This window comes from Aphelocoma coerulescens, chromosome 5, assembly GCF_041296385.1.
Source record: "Aphelocoma coerulescens isolate FSJ_1873_10779 chromosome 5, UR_Acoe_1.0, whole genome shotgun sequence".
NCBI lineage: Eukaryota > Metazoa > Chordata > Aves > Passeriformes > Corvidae > Aphelocoma > Aphelocoma coerulescens.
This window is the reverse complement of record NC_091019.1, coordinates 53,151,025-53,168,596: the sequence shown is the minus strand read 5'-3', so window position 1 is coordinate 53,168,596 and position 17,572 is coordinate 53,151,025. Positions and strand designations below refer to the sequence as shown.

Genomic DNA, 17,572 nt, shown 5'->3' with positions numbered 1-17,572 from the left:
TTTGTCTAAAGAAGCCCAGGAAACTGCCTGGGACTCTTCTGTGGAAAGTGGATGTGTTGCTGGTCCCCTGCACCTGCATTTTCTTCATTCTACTCGCAAATTCAATTACAATGGTTTCAAATACACAAAAGTACAGTTAACCACCACCCTATTAACTGACAAATATAGGAAACAGTGGGACTCTGGGCACGTGCTAGTTCTCATCTGATTCTGAATGTCAAGAAATAACCCTGACATATAACGTGGGTTTTGTTTGGCTTCTTTGCTCATCTCAAATTATTCAGGCTTTAGCACTGTTGTCAGATCTGATGTATAGCAGAATATCTTACTGCATTTCAGATTGTGATGTCTCAACAAAGTTAACCAGCCAAAAGGGTTTTTTTTCCTCTCTGGAAATGAAAAAATGTGAAGAATAAGGCATGCTTCACAGTTTAAGCTTTCTAGGTTTGCCATAACAAGTAAAGGTAAATGCAAAGTGGAGATGGAATGGACTGGACTCTGTGACTAGCCCTTATCTGCGGGATGTAGGATGGTTTCTGATGTATTTTTCATTTTAGATGCCACAGGATGAGAATGGAGATCTTGCCAGAAATCACTTAGAAGTGATACACAGATACTGGTGCAGATACTGATGTGACTGTGGGACATTCTCCATGTGGGAGGAAAAAACTGTGCTAGTAAAACCATGTCAATGTGAACTTGATTCAAGAGCCATTTCTCCGACTGATAAGATAGGGCTAACTGGAACCTGGCTGAACGTGGAAACTATGATTTTGTTAGTTTCAGAAGAACACTCCTGATTTTATTTTAGAGTGTGCAGAGAATTGGACCAGCTATACTCAAGTAGGTAGACAAGGTGCAAAAGGTTGAAATTGAAGTTAAGCATTGTGCTTTAAAGCGGAGTTCAGTTTGCCAGCAATGACAGGGGTGGGATATTTTGCCCACTGCAGAGCTGGGGACTACAGTCCCTTCAGGAAACATCAGCAGTCGCAGGAGGTGAACCATTTGGAGAAACCAGTACTAGTGCAGCAAACAGGACTGGAACATCATGAGCTGTGCAAGGAACAGCTCTTGAACCACAACAGTATTGGTTGTTGTTGCGTTTCTCCTAATGGCAATTTCTGGTATCAGCAAATCCTGTTTCTTTTCATATACAGAAGGAGATATTATGATCCTTGAACAGTGTGTAATAAACCACAAGAGGTACTCTGCACAGCCTGAAAATCCCTTGCTGGATCAACACTTAAGTCACTTGTTAGATCAATTTCAAACCCATTGAATTTAACCTAGTTAACACTTTATTTGGGTCCAGCAATGTTCACAGTAAACAGTGATGTCTGTTTCATTCTGTGTTCAGAACAGGATTGTATTTCTCTTTTTTAACCTTGTCAGATTTTGTTTCATAACATTCCTGGTATGTAAATGAGAAATTTTGTTAATCTGTTCAATAACATTTCCCATGTTTATAAAGAGTCGTGCGAACAAAGATGTTTGCTTTGTGATTGAAGGGTACATGGAGGGGAATCTTTACCATCTGCCACAACTAAATTAGTTTTCAAGGGAAAATATAAATCCCTCTTATTGGAAGCTATTTTGATCAGCTCTAATAGTAATATTTTATGTAGGATTTCTCTTCCAAAGCCCAGTAGAATTTACAAGTAAATTCATCTAATTCTTTGGTAAGAGAAACATCTGTCTCAGACATTATGAGGATTGAAGCACTAAGAGTTTTTTAGAAATCTCATATTCATCCTGTAATATTTGTCTGGTGCATGTAATCTTAATATACCAATTGCAGCAGTAAATATTTTGCTATAACCAGACACTGAAATCCAAAAGAAACATGTTTAGCTGCAGCTAATGAAAATGTAACGCTTGGGATCTTACAATGTGTTCTGCAGCACCAACCTGAGTTTTAAAGAATTTTGAACCAATAAGACTTGGACTCTGCAACTTTGATGGAATGAAAAAGCCTCAAGCTTTCAACACCTGCCATAGAAATTTAATAAGGACCCTAATAAATGGGTCAGTTTCAACAAACAATTAACTTAACAACTTCATCTGGAGGGCTTAGAGGCCCTGTTCATAAGAGGTAACTTGAGAGCAGACTCATGTTATATAGTGTAGTTAATGTTTCCTTTAGAAAACCAGAGTTTTTAAGATTTAATATTTCATGTGCTCCAGATTACATCAAATTGGCATATGGTACACAACAAAGCCTTCAACCCCTGTATAGATCAAACAGAAAATTTATATTAATCTTCTAAGCTGTTTGGGGACTTCTTAAGCACAAGGAAAATAGAGAATTTGCAGGAATTCATAAGCTTATAAAATTAATTTTGTGGGCAATTTGGCTAAAATTATTCCTTATATTTTGATTAAGCCTTTAAAATTCACACTCCTACAAATATGGAGATTTTTATGTGCAAGTACTGAGTGCTCACAGAGCAGTGTTGCTGGACTGCACCATATACATGAGAGGAATGTTGTGAACTATTTTTTCTTTCTCTTGTGAAAACATATAATAGAGATTATGTCTCTGAGCATTCATAGTTCAATGTGTTTAATGTAACTTTTTGTTGAGATGAGACAAAAGTACAAAATTTAATTGCACTTTCCCCTGCCCTACTTTACACATTTTATCTTAAACTCTCCAGTTCTTTTGCTGCACCCAGTCTCCCTTGCTCACCCCTTTTTTACTTCTGTTACAGTACACCTTTAATCATCCTTCCCATGTCAGACATGTTGCTTGCATGTGCTCTGTCCTTGGGCTGTGCACCTGAACTTTGTCCCACCTATCATGTTTGAACAGTAGAAGGTCTCCCAGACAAGGATCCATGCTTCCTTAGGGTTGTCAGTATCCGGTATCTATCATCAACATCCTGTATGTGCCTGACCATGTACTGTAACTAATGGCATGGTCTTTATTTGCCTGTAGGCAACTACTTGCATCTATCATCATCTCAAATGAGCAATTTTAGGTAAAATCCATGTTTTAAGATGTCAGTCAGGCTTCCTTTGTGAACACTGTTTGCAGGGAAAGGAGTATTCAGATTTGTTAGTATGATGCCTGGTAATCAGAAATACCTAGGCTGCGCCACAGTGCAGGAACACCATGAAGCCCAGTTAAAATCCCAGTTCTCGTTGTGTTTAGTGCCCTGGAGTTCAAAAGTGGATTGTTCAATATGTGTTCATTAGAGACCGATTGATTGCTTAACTCTGTGAATGGGGGCTTGGGGATGAGGAAGGCAGAAGGAGAGGAATTTGCATTTCCCAAGACCTCGGTTGTCTGAATCATGTTGCACTTTAGAGTTAGGCTGTAGTGTTTAATTACCATACATTTTCCCCTATGTTTTTGTTGTGTAATAAGAAGTGTCATTTTCTCCAGATCAAAGACTTTGGTAAATGTTGGGATACATCCAGAGCTGTGCACATTATGAACTGGTTCTGTGGTGGCCACTGGGTACTTACGAAGTGAATATGGGGCGATTATCCTGGCAACTTATTGCCTCTGAAGCCAAGGGTGGTTAAAGCACCCTCTATCACAGTTAGGTGGCCAACACCAGCTTTCCATCTTGAAGACTTGCTTCTTGTTAATAGCAAGTGTATCTATAGAGAGGCTGAGCTTGTGATAGAAACAAGGAAGCTGGATTTTGTGCTTATTACAAAACTGGAACTTGGCAAGATGTCCAGAAGGTAAGTTGTAAGTGGATCTACAAGCCAGCTTGGCCTGTTGTGAAGGTCTTAACATCACTTGATGATGATATCCTAGATGAAACGCTAATAGGTTTGGAAGCAAATTTAAGTCACCTTCTGCTTTGCTTTGGGAGTAATATCCATACATGCAAATCAAGCAGTTTCCTCAAGCTATGTAATTACACACTGACAAGTGTTCTACTCAAATCAGCTTCCATATTTCATAGTTCCTTGAAGTGCCCAGCCCCGTGGTGGTGTGCCTTAGAGGATTATTCATAACTGGTTCTACAACAACAGAATAAATAGTATTTAAAGGCAAATCAATATTTGCTATCTCAAATTTGCTGTTGAACGTAGAGGCTCTTAGGGATCAGCTTCCTGCAGGTGATGCAAACAGTGGTGACCTTTGAGGAGATTTGAGAGGGGGAGAAATGGCATTCATAAATGCTGGAGGAGTTTCTAGACTGATGGGGAAGGAAATAGTGCCACACAGGAAAGCAGCCGAGCTCCCTTGTGCATTAGCAGTTTAACCTTGAATTTTGCCCAAGTGGTTTTTGAACTATCTTAGTTTTACTCTTTAAGGAATTAGTTGCCTTTGCCATAAGATTTTACAAAGCAGTATATTTTTGTGAATATTGAATACTGACTAGGGTGCAGTTACTGGGGCTGAGCCAAATTCTGACAAATTCTGCTGTCCTCTAGGACACAGTTGTGGGGCAGAGAACTGTGTGGGTTATACAATAGGCTCTTCATCATAACAGTAGACATTTTCCTTCTCCAGTGCCTTCTCTCCCTCTAAACTATTGCAGTTCATGCCTGTCAGAGCCCATGCACTTTGATACAAATGCTGTGCCTCTTACACCCTCCTGTGAATGCACATTGTAGGTGGACTTACTGGAAGAGTGTGGAAGACCCAGCTTCTGTGTGTGGTCAGAATTTGTCTCTATAATTTTTCTCTTATGTCAAGATCTGAGCTGAGCTGAATCAAAAAGGCAATTCCTGACTTTTTACTACCTTCCAGCATTACATCTTTCAATTCAACCCTCACAGCAGGCATCCTTTTTTTCCACTATAGGATTTGTGTGCAGGCCAGCCATATGGTGGGTGTAATTATTATTTTATAATAGTGTTATTGCTCTCTAGCTGCCCAGTAAACACAGTGCAGTTTTAGTAAACTATATACGTAAGCACAGGAACTTTGGACTTGAATGATTTTCTTCACTTTTATATAATAGTAGGTGTGAAGGAGAAAAAAAGATTTGATTTAATTTATAGAAACTGCATAAAGTTTATAGAGTCTCTACAATCGTCTTAATGAAAAGATTGTGGAGAAGAGGGGCTGTACTGAAACTGGGAGGTCCACAAGGTCGGAGCAGAACAGCAGTTAAAGGCACACATCAGTAAATACCTGTGCTGAACTTTTCACGTTAACTCTGCCATCGAGCATATGGACTGCATTAGGGGTTTGTCTGCCTTAGGGATTTTATAAACACATTTCCTCTCCTTTCCTCTTCCCCTTCCAGTTACTGTTGCTTTAGAATTTTATAGAATCAAATAGTGCCTATTCTGGGGTCATCACTCTTCCTGGAAAGAAGCTGTTTGCCATAGAGACAGATTCATCTCAGAAAACTGTCTACGTATGCAAGTGCTTTCCTGAATGTGCCTTTTTTTTATGTTTGGTGTGTGAGCTTCCCGAAGCAGTAATACCGGCTCACCCATCCTTTGAGGCATATGTGCAGCTCCTAATTTGCATCATGGCAGAATTTCTGCAGCAAAATTAGGAGCCAGTATGTGCTCAATTTTATGGATGATCTGTAAATAAACTCAGCTCTCTTTTGCATCCTTATTTACACTGAAAGTGAAGGTTGCCAGAGGGACTAGTGAAAAATATGACAAGAAACCAAGCCTCTGATGATACCAGAAAACATTAAATTTGCTTCTGTGAACCTTTCTGTTTCCTTTTTGATTTTAGTTGACATTGCAAGTCTGTATATCCAGCCCATTGGATAAGGTCTCCTTTTTCTTTTCTGAAGCCTGGCACTGGTGCCCATTGAAGCATTCCTGAGCATTTCAGACAAGTTTAATAGGTGGCCCTGTTACCTGCTGCTAGCTCCTGTGTCTGTTCTGCCTTCCCCTTTGCACCAGCACCTGTATTTGAACAGAAAGAAGTATATCTGGGAACGATTCTGGCTTAACCTCCACCCACTGTCAAAGGTTAATTTTAACATCTCGATTGTGGAAGTTACACCCTGGGTGACACACAGCACTTGTGCTGCTCAGCCGTGGCTGTGGGAGTGAGCGCATGGAAAGCCAGTTCTGGGCTGAGGTGCTGAAGGGAGCGAAGCCCGAGAAATATGTGACACATCTCTCAGTTTATTGTACTTTGGGATTTGTAGGTGGTAAATGCTGTGGGTGTTTTACAGATACTCTGGAATCCTAATATAATTTACAGTTTCATTTGTAGAGAGCTGTTTCAAATCTTTGCACATTCTTCTAAGACATTTTAAAAGAAAAGCCAACAGCAATAATTAGTTTGGCATTTTCTATGTTTTCTAAAGCACTTAAAGGGTAATGACTTTTTTTAACCAATCTTGGAGAAAATCAGGTTTTATGGAATAAGACGACTTAAAAGGCCTCAATGGCCATCAGTGACAGATGTACTTCATGCTGAAAAGCTCTATTCCAATACATCAAAATAAGGAAAACAATTATACATATAATTGGAGGCTGCTGACCCTTTGGTTAAAATGATCAAAAAGAACAATATTAAAATTTGATTTACGGAAGCTACTGCTTGGCCTATAATCAGTCTGACCAATGAAAACAACCCAGACTTTTACAGAATGTGATTTCCCAGTAGATAGGTTAGCTGTTTTTGTAGGGCTGAAGAAACAAAATGGTTTTAAAATATATTTGATACGCTCTATGAGTAAATTAAAATACAGCATATAACTAGTTTTAATGGGTTCTGTTCATAAATTGCCAGATTTCCTTAATTCAAGTGAAACTTGAGAACCACTTGAGAATAAATGTCTTTAAAGTGAAATATTACTTTGACAGTCTACTTCGTTTATATTAAATATATGGTTTACTTTTTTATATTAGAAGGTAAATGAAAGCTGGTCAGTAATATGATTCCCCTTACGCTCTTGCCGTAGTTCACTATGGAAATGGATTCAGGAAATGGCAGATGTGATTAAAAACTCTTCAGCTGGCCCACGAGCTGTTTGTACAGCACCTAGTGCACAGCACTTCTGGCAAGGAACAAGCACTCCTAGACTTATTGCAATATAAATAAAATGATTCTTCAGTCTAGGGACTTGGAATTCTGATTTTAAATGCACTAGTTAGGAGACTGGGAAGATGGGATTTCATAAAGCTTTTCCATTCATTTATAAATATGAAGACAAAATTGTTGTGTTGGTCCTGTTTCCTTGTGCATGCAAGTAAGTAGATTGGAATCCATGCCAGCCCAATTTGCAAGAGGGTGTCAGAGCAACAATCCTCTAAATTGACATAAAAGGGTCAAGCTGCCTGCTCAGAGGGTGACAACACTGGAGAGCTGTGCACAGCACATAAATGCTCACCTCTCAGAAGCTGAACACTGAAGACTGCAAAACTAAGAGAAATTCCTTCCTCCTGCCTTTAAAATGCATCTACAAATATATAGCTCATGTCTGGGCAAAGAAACTGAATAAAACATTGAAACTCAACCTTGTATCTCCTGATTTAGAATGTATTTGTCTTATTCACAGAGTTCTCATGAATTCTAACTATTTCGTGCAACAGTTTCTGAAATTTCCTACCAGCTTTCCCTCTTCTGGAAACTTAAATGCTGTTTTTTGTTTTTGGTATTTCTAGTCGAACGTGAAAATGTACAGAAGAGGACCTTTACCAGATGGATAAACCTGCATTTGGGAAAGGTAAGACTGACAAACAATCTTGATATTGGGATACAAGGACATAGCCATAGACAGATTGCAGTTAACTCCCTTTCAAGCAGTTAAAATTTGGAAACAAAGTTGACTTCTGTGCATAGGGACATTTGGAGGAGAATAAGCTCAAAGCCTGTTTCTGGATTAATTAAAATTTGTTTTCGGGCACAATGAATGCTTGACCAGCATTTATCATCTCAGGTGCATTTAAATCTTTAATGCTACTGACTGTTACCATAAGGGTAGAATATTCCCACAGAATGCCCCCACATAAAATCAAATAGGTTGAGGTTCTGAGGTGATGATGTCTGTGTTCTTCCCTGGACTGGAAGTTTGAACATCTGAGGAATCAAGGCCAAAGACAGGTGTTCTTCAGAACTTGTCTTCATCCCAGATTTGAAGATGGAAGACAGTAATTTCTTGTCAGACGTGTTATGGGGGGCAATATGATGGGATCTTCACATATACACTTACATCAGAGAACTAATGTTTGGACATCATATCTTTAAGTTGCAATTGTTTCTTAATGACACCATAATATGGCTTTTAAACCTAATTTACTGTTCTTATCGATAGTAGATAAGGACTGCCTCTCCTGAGTAGTGTGTCAGGCAGAGAACATTTTTCTTGCTGTTGAGGTTGAAAAGAGCAAAAAAAAAAATCATAATATTACTGAGACAGCAGCAATGCTCAGTGCAGGATCAAGGAATGAGACCAGCTTCCTGATCTAGATGAAGCCCTAACTTGGACTGGTGCTTGGTCTTCACAATGCCTTAGTATGTGTGGCTAAATTTCAAAAAGTACAGATAGGGACTAGGTTTGGGCTCACTCTCAGTTTAGCTCCTGTAGTTCTTGAGAAGTGATTGCATTTCAGACACAGTCAAGTAAAGGGGTTGTAGAAGAAAGGCATCACATCTATAGTTGCTTAAGTCCACTACTCTGCAGTGAGTGTTTTTGAAGGCATAAAGGGATCCTCTTAAATCTCACTGGAAAATCGGAATAAGGCTAGTTGGAAACGTTTTGACTAGCAATTGCTCCCAAAGGCCTCTCAGAATGAAGACAGTGTTACATGATGCCTTCATGAATCAGGCTCTAGGGCTTTGAACTAACTGCAGTTTTGGAACTTGTCAGAAAGGGCTGTCAAATATGTGACTGTAAAGAAGGTCTTTGATTTACAGAAGGAATTATATCATGAAAAAGGCTGTAGGGTGTTGTTAATTCTGCTGTGCCAGGCATATGAAGTCTTAGAACCTTTGTGGGCAGGTCAGCTTTCTCTGGGGTGCATACAAATTTTTTTCCTCTCTGATTCAACAAATAAAAATGCTTTTCTGGAGAACGGCCAGAAGCCGTTATTAATGTTTTTCCTGGAAGTGGCATAATAAACATAACTATGTAAACAATTAGAGCTTCACCAAAGCTGTCTCTAATTACAGGTGATTCCCTGAGGACACACACTGAGAAAGGTGGCTTCTGCCTTTATCCTCAAAGAAGCACTTCTTGCAGAGTGGCTTGTTTTTTTTAAAGGCAGCAATGAAGTCTTCTTGTACTTCTTCAAGAAACTTTTGGTGTGATCCCACTTGGGTGATCTTTTGAGAAGCTCTGGCTCTGCTGGTCATGGGATAATTGGGAGTAGTCTGAATTGCTGAGTTCTGTTCGTTCTTGCTTTAAGTACTGAAAGAATAGAAAGTGTTTGGGTTTTAGTCTTTCAGAGAAGTTACTTAATTTTGAAATGAAAGATACTTTGCTTTCTTTCATGGAGCATTGTTTAGTACTCTTGGCTAGATTGAAGACCAGTAATGAAAATGTGTGGCCCCATTTGCCAGGAGCAGTGCTTAATCGAACAGAAGTGCGTTGCCTAACCAAAGATGAAAAGATTGGGCTCTTTAGGGATATGTGAGTGAGTGACACGTGAGCAGAGTGTAATTGCTGCAGTTGGGAATACCCCTAAGGGCTGAGCTGACTTGGCTGTGTGCCTTGAAGTGCACACATTGACCAACACCGTGGTGGAGGGAGGAGATGGTTCCTTTTGGAGGAGTTTGCTGAGAAAAGAGAGACACAATATAAGAAGTTGCTTTTTAAAGTACTTAGAAAATGCTGGGAGACAGAATGGAACCACCAGAAGCCTTTCACATGAGAAGGACATTGTGGCTGGCTGGATCACGGGCATAAAGTGGTATTTGCTTCTGCTGGACATGTCTTAGTCTGAGGGATCAGCACCCAACCCTCGGGTGATTATTTCGTAGGCAGAGTATTTTGGGTTAGGTTCTGTTATAGGAAATCTGGAATTAGTCCTTGAATGATTTCAGTTTTAGCTCCAACATTCATAGGACAGAATTGCCACAGATGTGAAGAACAGTCAGCTCTTTCTCCCTGCAGGCTATGATTTACTTCTTGTATCTCTGTCTTGTAAAATTCTCCTTCCATCTCTCTGAAATCATGGTGATTTATCAAACAGTACTGCTTTAAAAACTACCTGGTTTCTTTTCTTCACAGTGCAAGCCTCCTTTGAAAGTGAAAGACTTGTTTATTGATATACAAGATGGCAAAATCCTGATGGCACTCCTGGAAGTCCTTTCAGGACAAAAGTTGGTATGTACAGACAGGGAGAAACCTCCACACATAGGAGCTCAGTATCTTACAAGCAACAGTGCCCCGACATCCAAGGAATAAGGGTGAATTTGGGCCCATGCCTTGCATAAAGTAGTAAGAATTTCAGCAACTTTGTTGTCATTTCCTTACAGGCAGGTGTCCTGAGCTGTAATGTAGATTTCAAGGAAATATATAACAATGAGGTGTAAATGGTGTGTGATCAGTGTTAATGTTCCTACCCCTCAGGGTTTTTAAGGCTTTAATACTTTAATGCTCACACATTCCATCTGGAGATTACCCAAGTCACATTACCAACAAAACACATATTTGCTGTATCATTTTTTTAATCCATAAGTTCTGTTTCTATTTTGTCTAAGATCATTATGACACTCAATAGGTCTTCTGATGCCTGCTGTAGGTCTGAGTTTAATTCTGGTATCCTGGCTCAGGTTTCATTAGTCTTACGAATATGGTGGTCTAAATCAGCAGGGCAAAGCTTTACTAATCAGAAACTTCTTCCCTCCTCCTTTCTTTGTAAGAGCTCTGTAAAGTTCCACGTACCAGAAATGGAACACCCAGTGCAAATATAAATGCCCAGTTACAGTTGACTTTAATGTTTTCTTTCTCCATCAATCTTGTCATCAAGAACTCTCCCTTGTGTGGCTATCACACTTGGGTAAGAGAAGCAGCTGTCTCACCACTGCAGATGCAGCTGGTGATGATGCTCTGTAGTGACTGACCACCTGCATACCCTGCAGCAGGAATGGCCCCTGAATGTGTGCTCACACAGAGTCAAGAGTATTTTTTAATACTCTTGAAGTTTGGCAGAGCTGCAGCAGAAGCAGCAGTGTCTCTATGTGCATTCACACAGATTGCATTGAGGGCCAGGCTTGGAAGGAATTGAAGGGGAAGATACATCATGGTAAACCCCAGGCGCTATGCCCTGGGAGGTCAGGGAGGAGGTCAGAGAAGGGGGTAAGGTCAGCTGGCCGAATTTCTTGTTAGCTGTTTCTGCACACATGGGATAAAAACAGTGTGCTGAAGTAGAATTGCAGGGAGACAGGCATGCAAAATCTTTCATTTCTGCCAAAGGGAAGGTTTTTGCCTCCCACCTGCCTGTGCCTGCTATTAAAATTGCTCATGCTTCCTAATTAGGATAATTTCATTTAATTCAAGACAAAAGAAAATCTATTACTATGAATTTTCAGGCAAATCTGATCTTGTGACCGAACATGCTTGGGGAGTGATTACATAAATAATCAATGTGGCAGGTCCAAGAGAGTGATAACATCTGGAGAGCAGTAAAACTGGTTGCTAACCCAGTTTGCTACTATCGTGTAGTTGAAGCATTTTACTGCTCACAAAAGATGGCAATAATTTTTCATAGATAGATTTCCTTAGCTTTATTTTGCCTCAGTGCTTGTAGTGTTTAAAGCTTTGTATAATGTGGTGAGCGATTTCTGTTTTAAAAACAGTGTGGCACTTCTTTTATCTAGATGCACGAATACAAATCTTCGACCCATCGCATTTTTCGTTTGAACAACATAGCCAAAGCACTTAAGTTCTTGGAGGACAGTAATGTGAGTATTTTCAAAGACTGGTCTTAATATTTTCTCTTGATGTATGCTGCAAGTTGTAGTTGTTGCTAATCTGATGTGCTGCATGTATGTAAGAGGAGTGTACTGCTTAAAGAGGCTGTGACTTAGCAGCAAGGCTGAAAAGCCACATAAAAATGCACAACAAGAACACCTACAGAGACTAAAGCAAGGATTATTTGATCATTTTATATGTTAAAGTTCAATGGGATTAAAGGATCAGGAACCCAATATTAAAAGAAAATAAAAAGAAATGCAAGTAATTTTTATGATCTGGGTCTTAGTGGCATTACTTCAGTTACACTGATGGTAGATGACTTTCTTTTCTCAGAAATATTTTCACTATTAGAAATCATGTATTTATCTGGTAAATTGATTGCTGCAGCAGCTGATCGTGAGTCAAAGGTGAGAGAAAGTGAAATCCAGGAACATGATATAAATGCATAATTCCAGGAACCAAAGCCTTACATGGATATAACTTCCCTCATAGCCAGTGTTGTACTACCACAGCATCACTGCCTACAGTTGTAAGTGACCAAGTGTGATCAGACCCTGTAGCTGGAAATTATTCATTCTTTTTTTTTTATCTCTCCTGTGATGGGTTTATTCCAAAGCCCTGTAGAAGTGGCCTGTGTGTTGAAAACTCCCTGATTTTAAAAAATGTTGAGAGTAATGGGGTCAAGAGAAGCCCCAGCCATGTAACAACTCATATACATGGTATACCTAGAACTTCCAGAAAAACAAGTATTGGGCTATTTCCTCTAAAGGACTTCAGTAAGGTTAAACTTTATGGGTGAGGAGGGATCAGTGTGTGCAAAACTCTGCCTTGTATGGGATGCTACAACAGCAACTGATGTCACTTTGCTGCTTCCCTGCACTGAGCTTAGCTCCTGCTCCAGCAGCAGTGGTTGTCATGCAGGAGAGTTGTTGCAAACCCCAGTGCAGAAATGAGCATGATGTGAGGTCTTAGCACATCTCTCGTGACTTTGTAGATGTGGGAGGTTTAACATCCTTTGCCTTTTTCCCCAGGAGAGGATGTGAAAGGTCAAGAAGTTGTCCACTAACTTCCAGGTGTTCCAGCCTCCCTATGGAAACTCCATCAGTAGGGGCTGATCTGGCCCTAAATGTGTACGTCTACACGTCCTGCTGTAGAACTGCTAAGAAATATTTTACATATTCACATATTTCTTAACAGTTTCCCAGTTGATGCTTTTTACCCAAATCCAGCTAAGGCCCACTTGCAGATGAGATTATTTCTCTCTGTTGGTACCAGCACTTGGCAGAGCTGCAGCTGAAGCATATCTGGTTGCCAGGATCTTACTAGGTCCTCAATCAGCAAGGCCAGGCAGGAGGAACCTTGAATGCAGGTGGCTTTTTAAATCAGTGGTGCTAAAAACTACTTTCCAATGGATTTCCTGTTACCTCAAGAGTAAGCAGCCAGTATCTTCTAGCTGACTATCTCTGCTGGGCTGGGTAACAAACATAAGCAGCAATAAGAGGACAGAGCTCACACTGAGCAGTGTAATGATAAATGTGACTTGCTCCCCATTTTGGAGAAACTGCTATTCAAATGTACTAAGTCTCAAAGGTTTTCCCATGCCAAATACCTTGGAGCTAGCAAGAAATCTGATCCTTGAAATATGACAACTAGAGGTGTCTTCTTGCTAAGACTGAAAATGTTGTGCAAACCACTAGATAAAAAGTTATTTTGCTTTCCTTTTTTCAGCTTAACCAAACCGGTTAGTGAAGGGTGGTGATGGAAGTGTTGGCAAAATGCCTTGGCTGCCAAGAGCTTCAGGGTTAGATATTAAACCACAGTGGGTGGAACCCGACGGTGTCCGTTCCTGTGGAACTGGGCCAGCAGGGTAGAGCCCTGCTGAGTGATTCACCGTGTCCGGGACGTCTCCGTGATAAATGGGCTGCTGGGCTTTAACTCGGTCTGGGTGCCATGTGCAGTACTGACAGCTTCCTTGTTTCCTCCCTCCTCTGTGACCTTTGCCAAAACCAAGTCCGTGTTGTCTAAGAGAATAACATCCTGGTGTTATCAGCTGGAAAGAACCTCAGTGTGGGAAAGCCTAGAGTTTGCTTGGATTAGGCAACCCTATCCATTGCTAACTGATTTAATCAGAACTCTGTGACAAGCTGTGTAAGGTGGGATAAGGAAAGAGAAAGGAGATGCATAGAAGAAAAGAAGTAAGCAGAACTTACTAGGATTTTAGATTTTTGTATGAGAAATTACTCTACTTTTTATGAGTGGGGTCCACTGGAGGAGGCCCCATCTTCTTCCATTTTTGTATGGAGAAAATGCATTTGTAGTCCCAGAAATGCAGAGCTGAGTCCACTTCTGTTCTGCAGACTATGCTGGGGGTTTCAGATAGGAGTTCCAGGAGTAGGGTGATTGTGATCAGGGCAAATTTTCATTGATACAAGATTTCAGTATTGCTTTTTTGCTGGTCTGTCAGTGCCAGAAGTGGTATGGACATATCCAGCAGTGCATTTTTTGCATATACCTTGCTGCTTTGAATTTGGTTCTGAATTTATGATCTCTTCTACAGGTAAAGCTTGTTAGCATCGATGCAGCAGAAATAGCAGATGGAAATTCCTCTCTGGTACTTGGACTAATATGGAATATAATCTTGTTTTTTCAGGTAATAAAATTTGAATACTTTAACCGTAAGTAATCAGTCTTCATGGTATCCATCTATTCCAGCTGAATAGTGATTTTTAAATTGATTTTTAATCCTAAAGAACATAATTAATCATGCTAAACCTGAGCTTTTCCCTCCTAATATACACTAATTTTATACTTGCAGCTGCTTTCATTTTACTTCATTGGACCTATTTTGATGTAAATTGGAGACAATTTAAGCCCTCATTTAACTTGGATCTGAATTAGAGCTTCAGATTACTACTTTCCCTTCTTTCCTGTGCCTTCTCAGGGTTCTGTTCCAGATTCCCTGGATCTGAACCAATGTCCTGGGTCTGGTTCCAGGTCACAGTTTATTTTCAATTACCTTTTCTGGATTTGGTCCAGTGTGGTGGGAAATTCCATTTAGAATCACTGTTCTCTGGAGACTTACTCAACATGGCAAAAATTTGCAACTGATGTACATGGTCATATGAAAGATCTCAAAGGACCTGGAACTGATAAAACGTATTTGAGCCTGAAAGTTTATTTATTCCCAGGCTTAGATTAAAACTGCTCCCTAACCTACACATAGTTTGAAAATTACCTTCTAGACAATCCAAATTCTAATGGACAGAGAGAGATGGAGGGAGGGTTCTGCAACTCTTGTAAGACTGTGAGGCCCTTTCATTCTCTTGGTCTGATTTAAAAAATGGCTATAAGGTTAAAAAAAAGATCTCAAAGTTGCACTGGGGCTTTTCTCCCTGGCTGAGCTCCTCAGGCTGAACAGTGCTGCACAGAACCAGTTTGGCCAGGCAGACTCACAGGCAAAGATGGTGTGACCAGGACCTGTCACCCTAGCAGCAGAGGGCACAGGGAGCCCAAAAGCAGCAGAGTCTCAAATGTCAGCACTGATCAAGGACAGGAGTGCTGCTGCAGGTCATCATTTCTTTGCTAAAAACATTTCACTCAAGCAACTCCTGTGAAGAGAACAATTTCAGTTAAACTAATTTTTCTTTCAAGGACATGTTTCTTTGCTTTTTGTTTAATTTGTGTAGTTCAGCCCAAACTGGTTGCTTGCCCTTTCTGTTGCCTGGGCTGCTGCTGGCTGCCATGCTTGTAAAATACAAGTTGAGAGTTAAAATGAACAGGTTTATAATTATCACTTAAAATTCAGTTATGGCACTGATCTCTAAAGTTTGCATGAAAACAAGGACACGATGCAGCCAGTGATAAAGCAGAACACTGTATTTCATCTTTTATTACAGATTAAGGAGCTGACAGGCAACCTCAACAGGAACTCCTCCTCCTCCAGCCTGTCCTCTGGGCCCAGTGGTCCAGAATCAGACACATCCCCCAGCACTCCCAGCGTGGAGAGAAACATGTCCATTACAGTGAAGGATCAGCGGAAAGCCATCAGGGCCCTTCTAATCTGGGTTCAGAGGAAAACCAGAAAGTAAGCTAACAAACCCTTGAACAAAACAGTGTCTTGACACCTGCCCTTTTGAAGCCAAGTCTCTTTTCTCTGTCCTGCCCCATGGGTATGTTACCATGTGCTGTGGCTTCTTCTGCTTTTGAAGTTTGGGAGCACAGGGTCTCTGCAGGGGGGTGTTTCACTATGGCCATGTGTTTACAGCAGCCATCTGACCTTGAAGGCCGCTGCTGGCTCCATGGTTTGAGTGTTAAATGTTAACTTGCACTAACCTGCTTGGTGCTGTTTAAAACAGGATCATTCTCTACTCCCCAGACCCCAGCTTTCATGCAGTCTATTTGACATCTTTTCCTAATTAGAGGTTAGGTATAACCAAGGGATGAACCAAAAAAACAGATGTGTACTGAAAGACTTTATCAGCAGCCTTTTAAATTAAGCAGTAGCCCTGAAGAAGCTTCTCTGTGTACTGCAAAGTGCCTTGAAGGACAGAACCCCTACTAGAGTTCCTCTTTCCTCAGAATTAAAGAGGGGAAGGGGGTGAAACGTAAGTCACTTCTCTTGAACTTGTAACATAGGAGTGCATTTCCATTGCACAACACATCTCTCTCCTCTTTAATAAAAAAGTGGTTCTTTCACCAAAGCATTTTGTGTAGTAATGCTTTATCCTGGCAGAATTACTGTCAGGTTAAAAAACTCCAGTGTAAGATGTCTCATGCACATGCAAATGCTTGGAGTGTATTTTACATATATTGTTATTTGAAGTAGTCACTGGCAGAGAGTTTTAAAGAGGGCATGTGTTAAAGTTACTTATACAGGTTGGTTAGCTGAATATTTGGCTTTTTTGTCCGTTGATTTATATGTCCAAATCTGCCTTTGAACACAAATTTTCTGTGTCTAGTGTTGAAGACAAAAATTTACATCTTAAATACTTGGTCCTGTGGACCACATCATCCTTTGGTTATCTCCAGTGAAACTAAGGGTGCTTGTTGAGCAGATAAACTTCTTCCATTGAGATCTGTAGTCCACTGCTGCCAGGACAGACCATAGAGGAAGCACAATTTTAGTCCCAAATAAGGCTGAAGTCATCATTAACAGGTGGTACAACAAAAGTGAGGACCTGAGAAGTAAAGGCCGAAGACTTTTCAGCCCAGTCAAAGAGTGCAAATTGAAAAGATCTAATAAGAGAAAATTGTTCTTGCAACTGCAGTATTAAAAACATAATAGCATCACTGTAATCCTGTTACCCCACGATCTGTGCAGAATTTTCTCTTCTGGGGCTGTATTCCATTGCAAGTTTGATGGCTGGTTTTTCCTCCAAAACTTTGGGCATCTAAAACTCTTCTGGTTTATGCATATGCTGACACCATTTTCATTTGGCAGATTTTCTGCTATAAAAGGCCAAGTACACAGGAATGTGAATAATATATGCTTGTGTGTTTAAATATTTAAATCTTGGAAGTTTTCCCAAGCTATGGCATTAAAATGCTGGAGAGCAACAGAAACAGGAATCACAGAGACATTTGGTTTTGTGAATGTTAAATGTGGTTGCTGAATTCTTGAGGGCTTTGTTTTCACTAACTACTTCCTACAAGCAGGTTGATGTCAGCTGTTAGCCACATCAATTCAGTTTGTGAAGCCATGTGTTTTCTGAATGTATTTCTAGATTTTGAAATCCAAAAATATCTCAGATTTGACAGGT

General features: G+C 40.3%; 1 protein-coding gene across 2 annotated transcripts in view; it reads left to right on the top strand.

The window, feature by feature from the left end:
* Positions 1–17,572, top strand: part of CLMN (calmin) — a 75,996-nt gene that overhangs the window by 42,510 nt on the left and 15,914 nt on the right. For both annotated transcript variants that reach the window (XM_069018184.1, XM_069018183.1), the window contains exons 2-6: positions 7,558–7,619; positions 10,125–10,220; positions 11,717–11,800; positions 14,371–14,463; positions 15,710–15,897. In XM_069018184.1, the coding sequence (XP_068874285.1) occupies positions 7,558–7,619; positions 10,125–10,220; positions 11,717–11,800; positions 14,371–14,463; positions 15,710–15,897 (523 nt within the window). The remainder of the gene's footprint in view (positions 1–7,557; positions 7,620–10,124; positions 10,221–11,716; positions 11,801–14,370; positions 14,464–15,709; positions 15,898–17,572) is intronic.